The 22921-nt window shown below is 42.2% G+C and overlaps 1 protein-coding gene across 2 annotated transcripts in view; it reads left to right on the forward strand.

The window, feature by feature from the left end:
* The window catches only part of SFMBT2 (Scm like with four mbt domains 2), a 209663-nt gene that overhangs the window by 144575 nt on the left and 42167 nt on the right, over positions 1-22921 (forward strand). For both annotated transcript variants that reach the window (XM_022580255.3, XM_089906532.1), the window contains 3 exons: positions 6233-6315; positions 12671-12797; positions 22710-22823. In XM_022580255.3, the coding sequence (XP_022435963.1) occupies positions 6233-6315; positions 12671-12797; positions 22710-22823 (324 nt within the window). The remainder of the gene's footprint in view (positions 1-6232; positions 6316-12670; positions 12798-22709; positions 22824-22921) is intronic.

The following is a 22921-nucleotide window of genomic DNA, read 5'->3' on the forward strand; positions in this document are numbered from 1 at the left end:
AGGGACAGGGCTAAGATGGTCTGGTTACTTTTTTGTTGACTGAGGCCAGGCATTATAATAATCTCAGCTTCTGCTGCTCACCTTCCTTGAGCGCAGGGTTGTCTTCCATCCCTGGGCTTTCGTAAGTAGTTTTTTATTATTATATTTCATCTGGCATCTAAGAGGGAACTATTGATCAGCCCACCTTGTTACTGGACTTGGATGCATGTTCTCATTTCTGGCTTTGTGATTCATTCTCGAGCAAAAAGCACTTTTGATTGAATATTTGGGGGACTAAAACTCTGGGTGTATTTTTAATATCTGAAAACATTTCTGATTGTTGAAAACTAAGCCTCCCTCTTGTTCACTTATCTCTGCATTTACTTCGTTCTTCAGGACTCTTAAGATGGTTTTGCCGTTGGCAGTTGGCCTTTACGATGTTAGATTCCATCCTGGGGACATATCTACATCTCCTAGTACTGTTTATGATTCAGAATAACATTTTGAGCCTGCCCCCAGTACATGTCACACTGTGACCATACGTGCATTAAATACTTCTCAACATTTATTTTTATTCTAAAAGATGAGGAAGTTGGAATGGCTGGTGTTTATACTAACTTGACTTATTTGTTTCCCTCCCCTGTCTGTCTTTGTTTTTCTTTTCTTTTTCTGCACTATTCCATGAATGTACAAACAGAATAATTCGATTGGAAAATGAATGTGTAAATTTTCAAGACCTCCATCAGGGAGGTCTGGAAAATGAACATCAGTTGAGAATGTGGAGGGTGCTGGTGGATTCCAGAGGGGGCATGGTAGCTCTTTAAACAATGACATGGACAAAAGGAAATGCTTTAATCAGTTACTAGGGTTTTTATCTTGCTCCCTATAAGCAAACTCATGAAACAAATGAGGAGGTTGTTGAGAACATTTGCTCAGGAATTGACCTAGCACTCCTGCACCTGAGGACTGTGTGGTCCTGCTGCCTCACCTGTGCAGTGGGCACTTGCATCCTACTTATCACTCAGGGTGGCTGTGAGGCTCACTCAAGGAGATGCCAGCATGGGCTAAGCCTGAGTAAGTGTTCGAGGGACTCGCTGAAAGCCTCGGGCTTGAAAGGAGAGAGGTCACCATTCAGTAAGGAGAGCAGTGCCCTGGAAAAGTGCCCAGTAGGGCTGCTCTCACGATTCATGAGATTTTCTGAGAAAGGGTTAAGAACCTGCTCTTATTAAAATGTGGTTTCTGTGGTGTTGTCTCTCATTCCTGTGTCTCCGTCCTGCTATTTGCTGATCTTTGAAGATGATTGTGTCGTATTTCCTTTCAAAGAGAAGTTGGACTAGAAGCTAAAGAAGCTTCCTGTGAACCCCAGGTGCTCCAGCACCTCAAGGATGTGAACGTTCTCTGAGTTGTGGAAGATCTCCCTGGAGGTCTGTGATCTTCCATCATGAGGGGTGGCTTTCTTCAGGGCTTTCCTTCCTCATTCTCCACGTCTCCCTCCATCCTTGCCTTTACCCACTGCGTCACTCTTCCCATGCCGTGTGTCTGTCACTCTCTGAGCTGCCGGAGCAGGTGAAAGCAGAGCACATGCCTGTTTCATCCCCGTCTTACCAGTAACTAAGCAGAGTCCAGCAAGCTGGAGACATCCAGTGAATTGTTATGAAATGGATGCATTTCCTTGCTTTAGAAAGTGTTGCCACTTTATAGGACTTCAGAGTATATTTCTAAAGACTTTTTTTTAACTGCAGATTTAATATGCATTTATTCTTTAAAATTCTGATAAAAAGTAGAAAAGTTTCCTATCCTGAAAAAATAACTTTTGGTGTATATTCTTTGAGATTTCTGTTTCCTTGAATATGTAACTTTGTATTTCTATGTAATTATTTTAGACAGCCTTTACAGTGGTGGATTTGTATCATTGTTTTTCATTTTGTCATTCAGGTAGATGTCAAACATGATATTCTTTTGCTATTTTTATTTTTTATTAAGATTGTACTTTTTTTTCATATCCACCTAGCACAGAACAGGACCTTTTACTCCAGTGGTCTCTTTTTTTTTTGAGAGAGAGAGAAATCTTTTTTAAAGCCCTGCCCTTCCCTCCATCCCAAGTCACTGGCAAGGGGCCTGAGACCGCCATGATTGCCTCAGGGTTGTCATGATTCACTTCCTCGTGCTGACGAGAGACCTAACTTCCTCTAGGAACTGGATACAGTCAGGATTCTGTTAGCAAAGAAGCAGGAGGACGGCTGAGGGGAGGTCGGTCATGCTGTATTCCTGGATTGGTTGACTGGTGCTTTGATTATCTTTTTAAGATAGAGTGAAGATGCTATGCTTTCAAAATTTTTGTATTATTGAAATAATGCATGAACATTAGTGAAAACTTGGAAAATACAAGGAGGTAGAAGGAGAAGGTATCCAGGAGTCCCACCACACAGATAATTATTTTGATATTTCCTTGTAAGTTTTTCTTACATTTCTTCAGGTCTTTTCTTTTGCATATTTTAATGTCAGTTTGGTAATTCTGTGTATGCTTGTAGCAGTCTTTTCATCTAAACTTACAGTAATCATTTTTTCATGACTTTTTTTAGTAAACTATGTGCAATTTTCATGCCTGTGTGACTTTCCATGGACTTGGCTAAGTTTCACATTATTTTCTACTTTTGGATATAAAGATTTTTAAAAATCAGAATTATTAGTAATAATGCCATTGTATCTTAATGTATCACATTTTATCAGTTTTTGGGGTTTTTTTAATGGGTTACATTTCCAGAAGTGCAATTGCTGTGTCAAAGTTCATGGACGTTTTTCCTGCCAAATTGTTTTCCAGAAGAATTGTCCAATTGCACTGTCAATAGTAATGTTTGCAAGTGGAGCTGTTTTATTTCAATTAATTTGTATCATAAGGAAAAATGGGTCATTGACCTGTTTCCTTTTGGACCTGTAATAGTTGGAACTTCATGCAGAATAAACACTAATTAAAGCTTAAATAACCCTAGTGGTGGAAGTTCAACAGTCTGATGGCAGCTTGTTGCAAATTTTAATAGCCCAAGGGGTTTTGATTTCCTTTTATTTTCTTTTCCCCTCTGGTGTTTTCCTCCCTCCTGGGTTTAAAACATGCTTTCCTGGCTGTGGTTAAGCCTTAGTACTTCTTGTTCTGTCTTTGTTGATTAATGAGCATAATTGACCCCTGTTGTCTCTATTATAGGAGCCACAGCAGTTTGTTTTTATGTAACAGTTATTTTCTGAGCTGTCACAAAAATGCCTTACAAAGCGAGCTCATTATCAGACTGAAGGAGAAGAATTTTAAGTGATGAAGCGAATAAAGGTCCCTAAGAGAAGGAGGAGGCAGAGGAGCTGAAGCTGTTCAAATATTCAAGGAAAGGAGAGAGTTCTGGGGACAGAATAATGGCTTGTTGCTTAGGTACCCAGCAAGAGTTGGATATATCCTGAAATTATTAGATTAAAAGTGGCTCCCCATAGAGAATCTTGGAGACTAGATGTAGAAAGATTGAATATAGGTCCAAGAAACCGTGAGCCTGGCATTTATGGAGTGGGTTGAAAATCCATTGGAAGTTGGTGGTTATGAATGTGATAGAAAATCCAGCTAAATGTCTATCTGTATAAGGTGTAGAGGTGACCCCTAAGTTGGAAAGTTTTATCTGAACAGATACTGACCACATACCTAAATTTGATGTTGTTTCAGAAAATGGTTTGCTGTGCATCTGTATGGGTTTTTTCCTATTTCTCCCCTTCCCACATGATCTTGTTAAGATTTTCCTTTGCTCACAAACTAACTCAGGAAGTAGCAGAGGTCCAAGGAAGAGATATGTAACAGAACGAGGTCTTGACCTTAACAAAGCCAGTTAGCCGTGGGCCTAAACAACCAGGGTCCTTCTGTTGCAGGATTCAGCTTGTTTCCAGCTGTTCACTTGAGAGCTCTTCTAGAGAGTGTCTTGTTACATATCCTCTCTTCATCCAACCTGTCACACTTTTCCCCTAGGAGAAGAGAAGGGGATTAACCGCAGAGGGAAGGGAAATAATCCTAAACAGCAATGGTAATTAGTAGCAGTGGCTCTGAATCATGAAATGCAGCAGCTTGAGGAGAGTTTGAAGCTCTTTTCTTTCTCTTGTGGATTAGTAGAGACGGAAAGCCGGGTACAGAAGACTTAATTTACTTCGACCTTGGTTCATCCAAGTCCTGGTAGAACTGGGTCCTTCATCTAGTTCTCCTTTCTGGTTCAGTATTTTCACACAGTGAGGTGACTTCTCACCAGTTTGAGGTGTCTTTCGGTGAATTCTTCTATTCTTACATATTAACGCAAGGATTTGCTCCAAAACAGTTACAGAGAAAGTACTCGAAGTGGACGATTACATTAATTGTAAAGAAACTCGCAGTGCCTTGATTAAGACACATTTGCTTTGTTTGCAAATGTTCAGGAGAAGGTTGGTTTGGTTGCCTCCAGAGCCCTCTGGCTGGAGGGACAGCTCTGGACAGAAGGTCTGGGGGGAAGGGAATGTGGAAGAATGTGCAGAACCTCTTCAAAACCAGCTAGAAAGATTACACAGCATCTCAGGACTCTGAGACGTCTTATCTCCTCGTTGGAAAGTAGGGACGTCTCAGGGACGTCTCAGGAGCAAGTTGAGGGGGGTATGTGTGCTCTGTCACTGATGGTCGGGAGGGGAGCGGGGAGGGGGGAGGGTCAGTCCCTGGGCCAGGAAGACAACTGCCTTCTTGGTTAACCTCCACCCCCATCTTTTAAAGAATTGAGTAAATTGAGCTTACTTAATGAAAAGCATACTATTTTGTACAGGTGGAGGTAGGAAGCAAACAATATCTTGAATTTCTTCAATATGGAATTTCTGTAGTCTTTCTGCAAGTGTGGATTTAGTAACAGAATTCCCCATGTTAAGTGAATTTGCTGGTGTAGAATTTATGATGATACTGGGCAAAGAAATCAGGGGCTTGGCTTAAAAATATACTTAAGAAATCCCTTATAGATTTATTTTACATATACTTAAACCAGTGAAGAGAGAACTGTTAAGTGATGATTATAGGGGCATTTTGCACAGTTTCAGGTAATCCTGATTGGTGCCGTATTTTTTGGTTCCATTCCCTTCCTTTGTTCACAGGAAATGCAAATGACACATTAAGAGGTATTTTCCTACCTAGGTTCAGCCATACACTCAACTCCTTTCTTGTTTTATGGGTTTTTTTTGCGGTATGCGGGCCTCTCACTGTTGTGGCCTCTCCCGTTGCGGAGCACAGGCTCCGGACGCGCAGGCTCAGCGGCCATGGCTCACTGGCCCAGCTGCTCCGCGGCATGTGGGATCTTCCCAGACCGGGGCACGAACCCGTGTCCCCTGCATCGGCAGGCGGACTCTCAACCACTGCGCCACCAGAGAAGCCCTTGTTTTATGTTACAAACTTCTCCCATGTCTTGTTTTGGAGGTCACGATAGATCGATATATATTGTATAATTATGTACCTCTTCCCCCAACCCCAAATGAAATGAATAAAGAAAGAAAGAAAAAAAACATGTTAAAGTTAGTACATATGAATAGTTGGTTCTCAAACTCCCCCAGTATCTCAAATATGCTCCCAAAACTTCATCTGGAGAGGCGCACCTTCCCCAGTTCTCATTTTCCATCCTCCTCCGTGATTCAATTCTAAGGCAAGGTTTATTCCTCCCTGACTTCCATGTCTTTGGAGGATTTCCCGCTAGAATATCAACTCCTTTTTGGCCATTTGTCTTATACCTTCAGTTACTCTTTAAAAAGTATTCTCCTCTAGTGTTGTTTTCCAATAAAATCTCACGGTTTCCACGAAGATGTCGAGATGTAAGTTCACCTGAACTCAGAATTGATATGAAGGCACGTGTTGTGTATTTCTGCCAAATGCCTTGTGCAGGTGTGCTCTGTGGAATGCTCTGTCTCATCTGTTCTCCCCCAGAGCAAATCTATGCCCCGGCATGCACTGACGGGGGTAAATTCCCCGCTTCTTCACCTGGTTTCAAGCACTGAATTATGATAATGGTGGTACACCCTACCTATATTTAGTACTTTACACTGTCTACAGTACTTCATTGAACCCTCATAAAATCCAATACGTTGTCACACATGAGAAAGGGCTTCACCTTTTGGGGAGGGGGCCTATACTTGCCGCCCTTATTACTTTAAATTCCCGACACACCCTGGCGCTGTTCATTGGTCTGAGATGCGGCTTGGTTAATGCGTTTTCTCTGCATTTTCTCACGCACAGGTTACTCTGGCCAGGACTTCGACTGGGCGGATTATCACAAGCAGCATGGGACAGAAGAAGCGCCTCCCTTCTGCTTCAGAAACGTAAGAAGCCTGGTTCTTGCTACGCCTTTACTCATTAATGTTGTCCACCTTGAGCTGTGTAAGTTGTATAAGTTGCTTTTTATTTATTGAACAAGATGAGGTTAGGGTGCTACCCTGTACCATGGGATGCTAAGCCTTTTTGTCAGTTTTGAAAAGTCCTCGTTTCCGTTTTTGTGTCAGTTAGGGAGATGCTGGGCTGTAGTGACAGGTTGACTACTAAACATGTCGTAAGTTTTTCTCTCACTTGTGGACGGTCCAGGTTGTTCCTGATTACCAGGTGGTTCTTCTCCTTGCACTGAGCCTTGGTCTAGGTCTGTACTCGGCTTCGTCTAGTGAGCAGATGGGAAAAGAGAACCAGCAGAAGATAACCCTAGTTCTAGACACTGTAGCTTGATATTGACACATACTACATCTTACTCCTGTCACCTTCTGTCGTTGAGAACTAGTCACTCGGCTACACCATGCCACGAGTGAGACCAGGCAGTGTGCCCTGGCTGGGCTGTCCCCCCACCTTGAGCCTGTACACTGGCAGGAGGAGGACAGAGTTTGGTGGACAGCCAGCCACCAGGGCCACCATTAGCTGTGCACTTGCTATGGAGTGTGATATTGGTAAGTTCATTGAATGGGAGAGTCTCTACTCCTGAGGTATATTCTTAAAATATGTTCCTAAATTTTTTATTGGATTAAAGTAACAACATGCTAACCCACCAGTTTTCTGCTGTGCTTACTTTAAGCCGCCTCCTTCTTCAAATACAGCTTATTGGCACAGAGACATATAAAATAGCTCCGTGTGCGCGTGCGTGTGCGCGTGCGTGTGTTCAAACTTGTGTACTTGCTTATTTATAGGAGTTTGTTGTAGAAAATAGTTTACAAATTATTCATGTAAACTTTATCAACCATAGGAACTAAAAAGGGATGTGAATTATCATGTTCGTTTTGAGAGTGAGGCCGAGATGTATAGCCTCGTATGTTTAACATGCGTTTAGTTATGAGAGTTAATTTTTTATGCTAAGAAAAAAGATGCAGTCCTCCGGTTGGAGACTCCAGATACTAACAGTGCAATGTGCTCCCACACCAAAGAATTGTTTTCTGGGCATGTGCGCCTAGAGCTGCTGATTCATTGCTGCCCCACCGATAATTTTTACTCCAGGGATTCAGTTGGCAACGCTTTCTGATGGGAAGAGCCAGCTACACAGAGAGGAGCTCAACACTGAGCATGAATCATAATCAGATTTTGGAGAATTAAGTAGGTGGGTGACGAGGTCAGCTTGTGCTCATAAATACGGAAACACGTCAGTGGCAGGGTTGGAAACCAGGGCTCCTTACATGATTCAATGAACTTCTACTGGATAACATTGCCTTTCACAAAGGTAGCTTTTCTGAAGCGTTGAAAGAGCTGTATGAAGGGTGTGAGGTGGTGTGGAGACAGCTGTGCGACCTGCCACCATGGGAACAGCAGCGGGTTAGCTCTTAAGGCATATTAAGTCCGTGGAGTCTTACTACACTTCAGACTGTGTTGACATCACTTGTCATGGAATCTGCTGGCCTCGTTGCCTTTTATTTGTGATTGTGGAAACTCCTCATTGCATCCTCAAACCCCTTTGAGGTTGTGCTTTCTTCCAGACGGGAGATTGTCCTTCCCTAACTCTTTAGCCTTGGGAAGAAACTCCTCACATCTCCCCCTTGTTCTGGATTTAGGGAGTTATTTCTTCTGTGACAACATGGTTCCCCCAAAGGTGTCTTTTTATCTGTCTTCTGCTCCCATCAGCCAGCCGTTGTCCAAATGGATCTTTATAGTGGAGCCAGGAGCCATATCCCCAGGTGGCCTCTGAGCTTTCAGGATTCAGCTACCAAGATGAAATCTGTATTAATGAAAATGCTGGCGTATTCATTAGGAATGCACTTGTTACAAAGATGCCCCCTTTGTTTCTTGCTGTCCGTTTATTTAATCGACAGGATTGTTATCTGCCTTGGTGGCACGTGCATTGCATTACTGGTACTTTGCTGGATGATGTTAACAGGCTACAAGTGCTCTTTAATGGAAAGCTTATCACGAATCATTTTTTAATCACACATCTCGTGTGTACCAAAGGAGGGGTAGTGTGGAAGTGGATGCATGGAAGACGTTACCCTGGGGATGTTTAACAATCCGAGGCTATTCTGAGATGGATTGACACAGGCAAATGCTTAGTAAAATAAACTCAAAGGTAACAGTTTTGCTATTGATCCTTTATAAATTACCCTCAGGCAGTGAGTTGAAATGAAAATAGGTTACACGGTTGTAGCTTTCCCTTATTAAGTAGGATAAAATGCATTTTAACTTACTTAGAGGCTTTTCAGGCAGTGTATCGAGTCATGTCATCAAAAAGAAACTCAATACCTAATATGCATGAATGAGGCCAGACGACTTGCAGAAAAACAGCCAACCTAGAATTCCTTTGATTTCGATTTCTGAAGAAACATAAAGGAAAGGAGCATATTGGTTTCTCAACATACATTGGATAATTTTGTTCTGGTAACATAAAAATATAATTGCATTTTCAACTTAACTTCTATAAAAAGACATGGAAATGTGAATTACCTTGGTTTCTTTCCATGAGTCATATAAAGATGTAATCTCTCTTACTTACAGGAACCTGTTTATCTCAGTTTATTATGTATTTCAAAGTAGATACATTTATATAGTATTGCAATGTCTGATAAAAAAATTTATAGTAGTGGGTAATTTTGGAAAATTTCATATTTATTTTTAAAGTGTTAGGAGGGAGTTTTGCTTCTAGTATTGGCTGAGTAAGCTCATACTGAATTGATCCCCCTGCAGATAGCAACTATAAATTCTGGGCAGAATACCAAAACTAGTACCTGAGAGACATGGAAAATGAACAAAAGCAGAAGGATTTTAGAGGGGAACAGATGCTTGGAAGAAAGTAGTAGCAGGAGTGGTCACCCATTTTTTACAGACTTTTGGCTTAAGGTCAGCCACAGTTGACAACATCGGGGATAATGAAAACAGTGATATAAAATTCAAGGTCTTTCTGCCCTGATGAACCAGTTAACAGAATTTGGGCAACCACAGCTACTGGAAAGTGAGGGAAGACTCAGACAGGGGAGAGGCAGGAGGGAAGACCACAAATCCAGTGTATAAACTCTGCCTAAATCTTTAACTGATCCCTGAACCATGTATGTGCCAGGAAAACTCCAAGAAGCCTTGCTAAGGATGAAATAACTGAACTGAGATTTGAGCTGCTTCTCAAGAGACAGAGTGTATAGCTTGAGTCCAGCCAAGTTAATTGCTTGCTAAAACAGAAAAATCAACACTCTTGGGAGGAATATAACACAATCCAGAGTCTCTGTGATATATATTTAAAACATCCAGGTTTCAATCCAGAGTTGCTCAGTGCATGAAGAAATAGGAAAATCAGACTCATTCTCAGTAGAAAAGATAAATCAACACAGCCCAAGTCCAGCATGTCCCAGATGTTGAAATTAGCAGACAAGTATTTTAAAGCCCCTATTACAACTAAGCTCCATGGTGTAAAGCGGTGGTTCTCAAAGTGTAGTCTTTGCACCAGCAGCTTCAGCATCTCCTGGGAACTTGTTGGAAATACAGATTTGCTGACCTCACCTCAGATCAACTGAATCACAAACTTTGGGGTGAGACTTAGCAGGCTATGTTTTTAAAAAGCTCTCTAGATAATTCGGATATACTCTAAAGTTTCAAACCATTGATGTAAAGGAAAATATTCTTGTAATGAACAAAAAGATAGGAAGTGCCAGAACAGAAGTAGAGAAGATAAAAAAGAGAAATTTTAGAACCAAAAAATACAATATCCAAGATAAGCAAATTCATTGGAAGGGCTTAATAGCAGAATAGAGATGACAGAGCAAAGAGTTCATGACCTTGAAAATAGAAATTATACTATCTGAAGAACAGAGAGGAAAAAAATGATTGGAAGGAAGGGAGGGAAAGATGAATAGAATCCCAGGGATCTGAGCAACCGTATCATGTGTACTTGGTGACTCAGAAGATGTGGCCACAGAGATTGTGGAAGAAAAAAATAGGTGAGGAAACAATGACTCCAAATTTACCAGAGTTTAATGGGTTCAGGAATCTCAGTGAATAAGCAACACAAATACAAAGAAACACAACCTAGTCAAATTGCTGATAACCAAACATAAAGAGGAAAATCTTCAAAGCATTAAGAGAAAAATGATATATTCCTTATACAGGAACAGCAATTTAAATAACAACAAACGTCTCATCAGAAACAATGGAGACTAAGAGATGGTGAATTAATGTCTTTAGAATGCTAAAAGAAGAAAACTGTAATTCTATATCCAGCGAAAATATACTTGCGGAATGAAGATAAAAAGACATTTCATCCAAGAAGACTGTACAAGTGACAGACACGTGAAAAAGTGCTGAACCTCATTGGTTACAGAGAAGATGCAAGTTAAAAGCACAATGAGGGCTTCCCTGGTGGCGCAGTGGTTGAGAGTCCGCCTGCCGGTGCAGGGGACACGGGTTCGTGCCCCGGTCCGGGAAGATCCCACATGCTGCGGAGCGGCTGGGCCCGTGAGCCATGGCCGCTGAGCCTGCGCACCCGGAGCCTGTGCCCCGCAACGGGAGAGGCCACAACAGTGAGAGGCCCGCATACCGCAAAAAAAAAAAAAAAAAAAAAAGTACAATGAGATACCACTAGACCTACCTATTAGAAAGGCTAAAATTTGAAAAACTGGCAATACCACGTGCTGGTGAGGATGTTTAGCAACTGAAACTCCATACACTGTTGGTGGGAGTGCAAAATGGCATATTGGAAAATAATTTTGCAGTTTCTTAGAAATGTGCATTTACCATATGGTCCAGCAATCCTTCCGTTTCTAGAGAAATGAGAACTTAGTGTTAGAGGCTGAATTTTGTCCCTCTAAAATTCATGTGTTACAGCCCTAATTCTCAGTATCTCAAAATGTGACTGTACTTAGAGTGTTTAGAAAAGTAATTAAGGTAAAATGAGGTCACACGGGTAGGCCTTTCTCCAATATGACTGGTGTCCCTATAAGAAAAGGAGATTAGGACATAGGCCACATACATGGAGGAAAGACCATGTAAAGACACAGAGAGAAGATGGCCGTCTTCAAGCCAAGGAGAGAGACCTCAGAAGAAATTAACCCTGCTCACAGCCTGATCTTGGATTTGCAGCCTCCAGAACCATGAAACAATAAATTTCTGTTGTTTAAGTTGCCCGGCCCATGGTATTGGCTGTGGCAGCCTGAGCAGCTTACTATACTTACGCTCACACAAAAACTTGTCTTTGAATGTCCATAGTGGCTTTATTCACAACTACCAAAACCTGAAAACAACTCAGCTGTCCTTCAGCTGGTAAATGGATAGATAAATCATGGTGCGTCTGTAGAAACCACTCAGTAAAGTAGAATGAGGTACCCATCCGTGTGATAGCCTGACTGACTCTCAGATGCACTTAGCTTAGTGAAAAAAGCCAAACTGACAAGGCTAAGTAGGGTAGGATTCCACTTAGATGGTATCATAGAAAAGTGGAATTACGGGAACAGGAAGCAGATCAGTGTTCCAGGAGTTGGGGGTCTAGGAGGGACTGATCACGGAAGGGCCGGTGCAAGGGCGTTTTGGGGGTGATAGCACGCTCTGTGTCTTGATGGTCGTTATGGCTACATGATTGTGTACATTCATCTGACAGCCCTGCTTTCCTAGAACAGCACACCAAAAAGTGAATTTCCCTCTGTGAATTTTTAAAAATGAATTTTAAAAGTAAATAAAAATAAACAGAGAACAAAGGGAAAATAGAGACCATTTCAGATATAAGAAAACTGGGAATTCATCACCAGCGGACCTTGCACCAAAAGAAAAGCTAGAGGACAGACATCCAGCTGAAGGAGATGATCCCAGGTGGAGGTCGCCGTCTCCTTTCACCCTCAGATACGCCCGGGAGGACCTGAGTGAGGAGCGCAGGGACGTAGGAGGAGTGATCGGTACCGCAGTGATTCCGAGGTTGGAAGGACGCACATGGAACTGGGAAGCCAGAGTGGACTCACCCTCGCGCTCATTCAGCAGATATTGTTAGGCACCTGCCGTGTGCCCAGCGTAGTTCTCATTTCTGGGAAGCAAGCGAAGGGTGTGTGGTTCTTTCCTCGTGGATGGTGGGGAAAGACTAAGCAGGAGCGCTCGCCTGTCTGTCTTATCAGTAAATCTGTGTGCGTGCACGTGTGCGTGTGCGTGCGCGTGTATACATTTCTGCCGTGCCAGCTGGCCACTCTCTTGCTGCGCGTTTATCTGGCTGTGGTATCTGCTGGCTCAGTGTCAGTTCTGTTTCTGTTTCAGACGTCATTCAGCCGGGGCTTCACACAGAACATGAAACTTGAAGCCGTGAACCCCAGGAATCCGGGAGAACTCTGCGTGGCCTCTGTCACTGCTGTGAAGGGGAGGCTGATGTGGCTTCACCTGGAAGGTACTCACAGTTCATAATCGCTCTGAATTCAGGGTCCACCTGGAGAGGGCAGGGTGCAGATGACGTCAGCACTGCTCAGAAGTGCCCCTTTTGCTTTCCTTTTATTTCAACTGTCTTAAATTATTCAGCGTTCTTAAATAAGTGAAACTAATCAAATATGAATTTGTTCAGAGGCTCTCATCTTAACTAATAATTTCATGAAATGAGACTCTGGTGCAATAATTATGTTTGGAGCACAGTGGTCTTTGTACATCTCTGATTATAAAAGCTGATGTCACAATTAAGTTAATATGAGTCACTAAAACTTGGTATTTGAGGTCTTGGTTATTAAGAGGATAAAATTATATGTTTGCATTTTACTGTGAATCATACCCTTTACTTTGGTTTCTTTCGTAGATGTTTAATTTTTCCTTAAAGTAATAACTGGACATGACTTTTTCCCCAAATATATAATAATTTAGGCTTGTTTGTTTAATGATATCTAAACTGTTCTTCATAGCTGCATTTTATTTCTAATCGTCCAGATAATTCACAGAACCATGCACTTTGTAAGCAGAACCTTGATCAGATTGTGGGCTTAGATAGGAGACTGTCTTTTTCCGATGTTATATTTTCAATGAGGAAGAATTAAAATGAATTTGCTCTCTAAGGTTGTGTCATCTTTCTGTGATTTAAAATTCTTTGGGTCTTTTGTTTGTTTGTTAGTCGTTTGATTGTTTTTCAGTTTCACAGCACTTGGTAGTTATTTCAAATGAATATGGAAAAAGAATAAGATGTTGTAGATGACTCATGAAGTGATGTTAGCTTTCCTAGTCCAGATTTTAAATTTTACGACATGGTCAACCACCATTGGAACAGAAAGTTTGGAAGGTCATAGAATTGGTGCCAGTATCTTTATCCTCTTTCGTCAGTAAACAAGTCTAAAAAAGCACTGAAGGTTCTTTGATAGGCCTACCATCTAATAAATATTATAGTCTAAGAGATTGGGAGGGGTAGAGAACAGTGATTTTAGCTGAAAGTCCAGTGTGTTGTTAATTCCCAGAAGATAGTTTAAAACATAACTACGGTTTAGGATTTCAAAATCAATCTGAAATAAAAGGAAATCCTCAAAAAGTTGGTAGCTTTGTAGATCTTCGAGTAGAATGGCCTCGAGTTGGAATTAGCCAAAATGTGGACACACGTGTCATGGTGATATTTCTGTAGCTACTGGAGTAGGACATGAACTTACTTTCATTACTGCATATAAAGTTGAATCAACTGCTCTTGGAAAAACAAGATCCCTTCGGTGATTTTGAATCCCTAAATTGAACTTGCTACCTAATACTGTGCTAAGCCTAATATTATGAGAGATTAGAGTCTTGTTTACATGATTAATTTGAAAACAAAAGTGGTAAAGTTCAAGGCCCTTGTTTCATCACTATTATTTAGCACGTGACGGTTAAAATTCTTTGGCAGTCATAATTTATTTAGCAGTTTGTACTTCCAAAGTGCTTTTAGCTGTTAATTACCTAACATAGAGAGCGGTAAGAGTGTCCTGATTTTTATAGATGGAGAAAGTAGCTAAGCCATTAACATGTACCTGAGGTTCAGTTTCATTGCTCTTGACATCTCTGTTGCTTAATTCAACATACCCTACAACTTCCCAATTCTTAAAAAGAATGATGAGCAATGTCTAGTGTATATTTAACATTTTTGACAGTCTTGCTTTTTCTTTGGTTATAAACTTCTGGTTTTATAGCAGAGAAATGTAAATCAGCTCATGTCACCTCTTTTTCTTATTCTCCGGAGTGCTTTCATTGGGAGTAATGAAAATTAGTTAACATTAAGAAGCAGGTCAGAAAATTGATTGTCCATTTTCCCAGACCTTACGTATTAAAAAATTCAAAAAAAACAATCTGTTGAATATTGTTTACCTGATGCTATTGGTCAACATTATGCATTTGCCTCATCACTTAAAGTTAAAATCCATTCAGTCTCTGCTGATCTTTCTTGAATTGGGGGTTTTGGGGGGAGTTTTGTTTTGATTTTTGGCCCTTCCTGGACACTGACCTTTTAAAGTGACAACGAGCTTAATGGCACTTCTCATTATCTCCAAGTTTTATGTATTTAGTGTTTTCTTTCCTCAGTCCTGGGGACAAAATGTTAGAGATTCACTCCAGTCACTTTGGGGCAATTAAATTATTTTTATGATGATGGTGATTCTTATTATAGACCGTTTATATGACAATTTATAATGTACTTCATACCAATTTGTTAGTTATTTTTATGTAATAGATTGATTTGAAATATTTTCAACACATGGCTAATTGACTACGTTTAGTAATTAAAATGATCATTTTAATTTAGTATTTGACTTCTTTTAAAGTCAGATAGTTCTTTAAGTGCCTCTAAAGGAACTGATGTTGAAGAGGAAGCGATAAATCAAATACGTGAGATTAGTGTAATATTATTTTGGGTGCATGTTTGGAAAGAACGTCAAGTTCTCAAAAACCGCTGACAGCGAGCCAGGGCCGTTTCTGATGATGCGGTTTTGTGCTTGGGAAAGGACGTTGTGATGTTTTCTCTTATGCTAATTATCTGCTCTAGGTTATCACCTCTACAGTTACGAGCATTTATTCATATTCTACGAGTTACATTCAGTTTTAGTACCTCTCGTATCCGTAGCCCCACACACTGGCTCACAGCCTGGTACATCTGCATCTCACAATCCAGGTCACGTTACATTCACTGGCGATCACTTTCTTACGGGACAAATAGGTGCATTAATTCACGAAGAGGGTTGACATCTTTGCGTTGCCTTCCTTGGTTTCTCTTGTCTCTGTTGTTATTAATACTGTTTTCCTCCCGTTTCAAAGAGATGTGATACGTATTCCCTTTATTCCCCAATATTAGGTATTTCAGCCTTTTAGCTGAGGCAGAAAATTCCTTTTATGTCATAAAAAGTATCACAACCCGCAGGCTTCATTTCCACTGGGCTGTTTAGCTCTTTTATTGTTGCCACTACAGGAATTTTTATAGAGAGCTTAGAACATGGGCAGCAAAGCCTGGTTTTGACATTGGGAGGAGGGGGTTCTGGAACGGCATTTTTGCACTTTGAAGGTGGGGAAGGAATGATGGCCTTCCCATCATTTGTTTCCTGGAGCTTTCCCTTCCGGTTTGTTAAAAACAAACATACAGAGAACAAAAAAATGAAGATGACCCAGAGGTCTGTGGAGAAGTACCAAAATGTCAGGTCAGGGAGCTTAACCCAAACCGTCAACTTAGGTTATTACTAGCATCTCATGATCTTTACTTTCTGCTGCCCTCCGAAACAAAATTTAGAGAAAATAAAATTTTTCCACAGTCAAAGTAGCAAAACATAGTGTATAAATTTCAATCTGTGGGTCTGAGCTGTATATCACTTTGGATGGTAGCTTTTTGAGGAACCGTATCCTTTCACCGTGAACTTCACATCCCCATTGACAAGGACCGAATGTGCAGGGACGTGGTCCCTGATTTCCACAGGAGATGACCATCGCGAGCCATGCGTGGGCTCTTTAAGTAGACTTTCAGCATAGGTGTTTAAACACCAGCGACAATTCAAGGATGGATGTGATCTCTCCTTTTCCCTCTTCAGAAACGCATACACTCTGCAACTGTCCAGTGGCATTTCTGATGTATCTGATTTGCTCCCAGCTTCTTGGCTGTGGGGAGGTGGATCTCTTGGCACTTTGTACTCTGCTGGTTTCCTCTGCTTGCTTTCAGTTTCATTCACCTTTCAAGGTTGGAAGGCAGCAAGCAGCTTGCAGGGACCATGTCCTCGCCTCCTTCACCTGATACCACAGCGTCCTAAGCCGGCTTCCACCTCTGTTATTAGGAGTGCTGGCGTAAGGGTGTAGACCTTTCACTTTGGTTGCGTGGACTTTCCCACAACCCTCTCTCTTTGCCCTTGTCTTTCCCATGTACTCATTGGTCACCTGGTGTTTCCTTCCCTCATATGGGAAGGTCAGAATTCTTCAACATCCTTTATTTCCCCGGTTCCCGTTCAACCTCCTCTTCCTCTGTGACTCAAGCAGCGGTTCTGTGCTGACGTGTCCAGATGCCCAGTGCTCACAGCAAACACGTTCAGAACTCCTGTTTCCAGCTACCTGCAGAGCGTCTCCCTGGGGACGTCTGCGTTTCCCAACCGGAGGCCACTGTTGTAACCCTTGTGTTTGCTCTTCTCGACTTTCCCATCTCACCCAGAGGCACCGTGATTCTACCCAAGTTAGACGCCAAAAAGTCATCCTCTTGTCTGTTTGCTCTCCCACTGCCTCCATGACCAGTAGTGACTCCAGGCCCCCCCCGCCCCCATCTCTGTCTTCTCCCTGCCACACTCTGGTTCCAAGTCTCCACCCCTTCCTCTTAGGATGTCAGTAGTCTCTCAACTGCTTTCTCTCCCATCCTCATAGAGCAGTAAGGCTTAGCTCTGTATAATAGAGCCCCTGCCTTCTTCTAAGTATTCAACGAGTTTGTATTTCTCACGGAGCAAAGACTCAAATTGTATAACTCAGCATTCAGCCACCCCCTCCCGACATGCACATCTGCCTCCTAGATGTGTGATCTTGAGTACTTTGTGAGTTTAGACTCTCCTTTTTCTTCGTGCAGTTCCATAAAATGTAGGGTTAACGGATTCTGCCTTATAGGATGGTTATGGGTGAAGTCCTATCTCTAAAGTGCTCGAGTTGTGCTGAGCGCATCCTAGGAAGTGGGGGAGGTTGATGAGCAGAAGGAAGGCAGCACCCTTCCATTTCAGCCTCCCCGCCTGGCGTCCGTGCCCCAGCAGAGTGGACCCCTAGTGTCTGTAAACATCTACGCTCTCTGCCTGTCATCACACAGCACAGTGTTTGTATGAGAGTTTGCGTGCGCTCTGCTTGCTGAAGGCTTGCTGAATAGATACGAGGAATAAATAACATCGGTGTCCCTTAACGAGAAAGCGATTTAAGACGCGAGCAGCCCCTTAAGGACTGCTGTTTGGCTAACCGAGTTTTGAGACAGTGAGATGTTTTATACTTGTAAGCTAAAATTCAACAACTCCTTGGTCAGTTTTTTTTCCCGTGTGTGCTTGGTTCAGTTCCAGTAAACGACCTTCTGCATCATAACACACGGGAGTCCTATGAAAGTGCACGTTCCTGGGGCTGCTCCAGACCCATGACTTCTGAGTCCTGGGAGCAGGGTCTGGGAATCTGCATTTTCATGTCACCCTCCCCGGATGACTCTTTTGCACGGAGAGTTTGTAAAGGCCTCTAGGAGATCAAATGGGCAAAGAAACTCAGGTGATGCAACCTCTTCTGTCTAGGAGACCAGGTGCAGAAAACTGCTCTTTAAGCCTTTTCTGTAATTTGTGATAAAGTCAGGTGGTTAATAGCATTTTGCAGAGACCTGCAAGAATGAAACAAGGGAAAATGCAAATGTGGAAGTAATTATATTTCAAGCCAGTGTGGGTGGTTTTTAAATCTTTAAAAAGAGGTATGGGCTGCAGGAGGCATTTTGGGGAGAAGCTGCTTTAGCAGATAAGGGTATATATGGGAGCAGGACCTGTATTCTTGCACAGAGGAATGTGGCCCAGGAGTGGGTGCTGTCTTTGAACAGGCTTTGAAGACTCCCAGTCACTTACACAGGTTCTGAGTGGTCAGCGACAGCCCTGGCTCTGGCTTTCTTAAGCAAAATGGGAATTTGGGGGAAGGCTTTTGATGGGAGGCTGGAGCAGGGAATCTACTCTCCAGAGGGCTTTGCAGCAGGAACCAAAGGAAAGTTTGGGCTTTCAAGCTGCCGTTGTGCTGAGTGTGACTTCTGACTGACCATGTTTTCCTCACGAGCCCGCCTCGATTACTTTCTTAGGCTCTGGAGCTAAATTGCTTAGGTTTGAACCCTAGATCCCCCTCTTACTGGCCGGTTGATCTTTTCCTGACCCTCAGTTTACTCATCTATAAAATGGGGATGAAAACCATCTGCTCTCTTAGGGTCGTGAGGATGAAACACTTGAAAAGTATCTGGTCCAGAGTAAGTGCTGTAAGAGTTTGCCATTCTGTGGATGGATCTCTCCCTCCACTCACGCATTTAGTCCCGTTTCTGTTGTTTTCCTTCAGATGGCTTCCTATCACATGTCGATCTTGCCAGCCACAGTTTTGCCGTCTCTTGATTCCTTAGGAATTTATTCCAGAGCTGACAAGGGATCTCTGAGATCTTGTTTTGGGGGCCCCCGTCTGCAGATGGAGGGCCCAGGATAGATGGCGGGTGGGGTTTCCAGCACCCAGTTCTTGCTTTTCTTTCTTCCAGCGCTTTACCTTTTCATCGCACACTCGAGCCCATCACAACTTGGTGTGGCCTTTAACTCTTGATGAGGGCGCTGGACGAGTCCCTCAATCCCTCTTGCCTTTCTTCCTATGCTGGCTCTCACCTGAGATGCAGGGGCCATTCGGATTCTATTAGTGTAGTCAGTGAACATCATGTACTTCCTCCATGGTTGCTCCTAGCCTCTGTCCTCACAGCCCTCCTGCCTCTGGTCCCACCAGCATCTCCACTGGTGCTCGCCCAGGCTCATTCCCATCCATAATTTGCTGGGAATGAAGCAGTTACTACCGTGAGAAGTTTGATTGGATTGTGTTCCTAGGAAGACACTTTAGCATCATCACAGCCATCCTCTTCTTTCATCCCGATGTTCCCAGTAGAAGGGGCCGCCGGTTCTATCACAGTGCCCTGCATCCTCTGCTGGGTTAAGCTGGATACAGTCTCTGCAGACAGAAGGGCCAGAGGCACTTTGTGGAAGTGGATGGGATGCGCTGGTCTGAGGACAGAGTCTCAGGATGTCGCAAATTACAAAACCGTTTTAAGGTTCCAAAGTGATTCCTCCAACTTTACATGCTGGTACATGGGCCCTGTGAGTATGGAAAGTCTTTCTCCTGTGGTGAAATGACATCATAGTTTAATTTCCTTTTAAGGTAACTTGTCCTCCCTTAATCCGACCTCTGTGGCCATACCGTGTGAGAGCCTCCTTTCTTCTCTGAATAGCTTTGTTGTGTGGTTGTCATTGTGATGATGGCGACGTTGTAGTTGTAAGATAGGTAATTCATTCACAAGGGCTGAAAATACATAAAGTATCTTCAGTCATATTGTCTCCCCCCACTCCTGTCCCTCAGGCCCTTTCCCAGCAGACACCCACTGAATTAGGGTTTTTCATTTCTTCCAGATTTATCTCATGCACATGTAAGTATGTTATTTTCCCCTTTAAAGCAGATGGTAGCATACTAAATATACACAGTGTTCTGTGCCCTGGTTTTCTTTTACTCAAATATACATCTTTATGTATAAATATATAGAGAGGTTTCTCATTCTTTTTTATAGCAGCAGGATGGATATTCCATTATAGGAATGTACTGTAACTTATTCAAGTATGGTCCCATAGATGGAGATTTAGGCTTCCCAATGGTTATTGAGATGAAGGTTTTGGGTAAGAATGAATAAGTAGAATCCATGACTTGATGCAGCTGAAACAAAGTCAGAGATTGAGTATGGCCTTGTGTTGTTCATCGGACATTGTTCTATAAAATGATAAGGAATATTGCAGAGGCGCTTAGCGGAGTATCTCTCCACATAGGTAGTTTTGGCCATCCTAGAATAATCAAGAAGGAGCCTTGGCAACATTTTAATGACTTATTTTGTAAGCTACTGAGTCTCTAATCTTGGGAAATAATGGGTTATGTTTTAAAAAATTATTGTGAGTCCAGCCAGATATTTCTAGATTCATAAGATTGATAACAGGAAATAAAAAATTAGTACTCATCATTCAGAAGAGGATTGGAAAAGTTTCAGGTTCACAAATACTTTCCTGGATGATAAATACCCCACTTTTCCATCAGTTATTATTTAATAGATGCCTTAATGGGCCAGATTTGGGGGTGGAAGGAAGGCAGGACTGTAACTTTCTTGAGAACATGGTTGCTGACACATTTGTAGCTCCTGAGCGTTTGTTTAATTGAACGGAAAGCATGATCAAAGAATATTAAAAGTATGGTAAAGACGGCGTTAGAAATATATGAACGTATATATTGTTATAGAAGTGTATATGTTAAAGCATTAGTATGAACTAGCAGAACACTGGAAGATAGAAATAGTTCAGGAAGGAATAAGCTATAAAGTTCACTTTATGCTCCCTTTTGAAGTACTACTTTGACCTTGAAAATCTTTTTTGTACCTAAACAGAAATCTGGAAATACAAGTGTATCTAGTAGATGAATTCAACCTGTTAGCAAAATTGCTGAGTAGCTAAGAAATATGCTCTATCTTTGTGTTTTTGTGAGTCTGAAGCTGAGGCTGTGCCTTGTGAATTGGGAAACAGCCTAGTGACCCTCTTCATTGGCCCCTCTGCAGAATCCAGCACCCTTCTCGACAAGAAAAGTCACTTCCACATTTGAAGCTACTTGGAGAGTTTCTTTACCTTTTGTCTGTTTTGGATGTCTTCTTGTTTATTTGATGATTTCTTTGGCAAATAGGTTAAATATCGTCTGAGTCATATAATACAAGACAGAAATGCTTTCAGTCAACTGTGTTGGAAAATAACCTCTGTAAACCTTCTTGCGTTCTTGTAGCTTATGTATCCTTCAAATTATAGGAGAATTCAGTGAAAAGGAAGTTAGGATTGATAATCACAGTAATGACTTTTCTCTGAGAACAAATCAAAAGTGCAGCGTGACTAATGTTGATGATAATACGTATGTGGAAGTATCCACTCTCAAGAGTGTTCAGGGCACTTTGTCTACACCAAAATAACGTTTTAGTGCTAAACTGGGTACCTGCCTTTATCAAATAACGTACTCTAGGAGCCAGCGTAGCTAAAATGGTTAGGACCTTTTGTGTTTGCTGGTATTGAGCTTCAGGAAGTTATGTTTTGAGAGGGATGCTCTTCCAAATTCATCACGTGACATGTGATGGAGTTTCTACAGTGTTATTTTCGTCTTGATTGGCAGTGAAGAACCCAAAGCACAGCAGGATTAAGTGGTCAGAGCCAGGGAGTCACTCTATTAATAGAGCTTTTTCTTATCTTTTCATTCTTAGTTCAAGAGTGTCTTCCCTCCAAGTGTGTTTTTAAAGAACTATTGATTCGGTGTAGAATTAGTCCTTCGTTTCACTAGTTTGCTGGGTTCTAAATTTACTCTCTCAGTAAGCAGAGTTCCTTGGAACCTTTGCTCATATTACATCCAGATCTTTTCTCTCTTTCACAGTCTCTCAGCTGTGATGCTGAGTTATCACAGGCATCATTATGATTATGAAACAGGAGGTGATACGTAGGCAGATCCCCACTAAAGAGACATTCCTGTATAAGTGATTTTCGTGTGAAATGGCGAAAGTACGCAGACTGCAAACTGAGTTCAGGATAAGTGACTTCCATCACAGGATAAACGAACACGTTCCCTAGGAAATTGTGCTTTGATGATCACTACTTATAACTAGTGTTACTGAGCCCTACTAGTTCCTTTCAACTGGAGCCTTTAACTTTCATTGGTTGAAGGTTGACCTCTACTTGGTGTTGGGTGAAGAAGCCTTGTTGCTTCTACCCCACAAGCTGGACCACCTTCCTTAATTTCAAAGCTGTTCTTAGGAAAGAAGGATGCTTGTTCCTTCTAGCCTTTCTGGCTTAGATGCCAATTGTCCCCAGATTCCTTCCTCTTCCTCCCATTTTCAGGGGGAAGTAGCTGTCCTTTCCAGACCCCCACTTCATGTGAATGCCTCGTACTCCTGCTACTTTACATTTCAGGCATTTGTATCTGTTGTGAGATACTGTCGGCTTTGTGCTTAACATTCAGAGGAATGTCAGGGGTGCCCTGTATTTTCCCTCCTTCTTCTGTGTCTTTTTTGGTAAAACCTGTTTGCACCTGCTGTCTTGACTCCTTGCAGGTCTGCAGAGTCCGGCTCCAGAGTTCATTGTTGACGTTGAATCCATGGACATCTTCCCCGTGGGCTGGTGTGAAGCCAACTCCTACCCTCTGACCACACCGCACAAGACAGTCTGTAAGTATCGCCCTGCTCGGAGCCCAACTGGGTAACATCTGGGACTTGGGTGAATAAACAGGCAGTTTGGTAAAGATAGTTAGTGGAGCCAGATTGTA

The sequence above is a fragment of the Delphinapterus leucas genome, chromosome 2 (genome assembly GCF_059928025.1).
Source record: "Delphinapterus leucas isolate spDelLeu-1000000601 "Yukka" chromosome 2, BTC_Dleu_Yukka2, whole genome shotgun sequence".
NCBI classification, from domain to species: domain Eukaryota; kingdom Metazoa; phylum Chordata; class Mammalia; order Artiodactyla; family Monodontidae; genus Delphinapterus; species Delphinapterus leucas.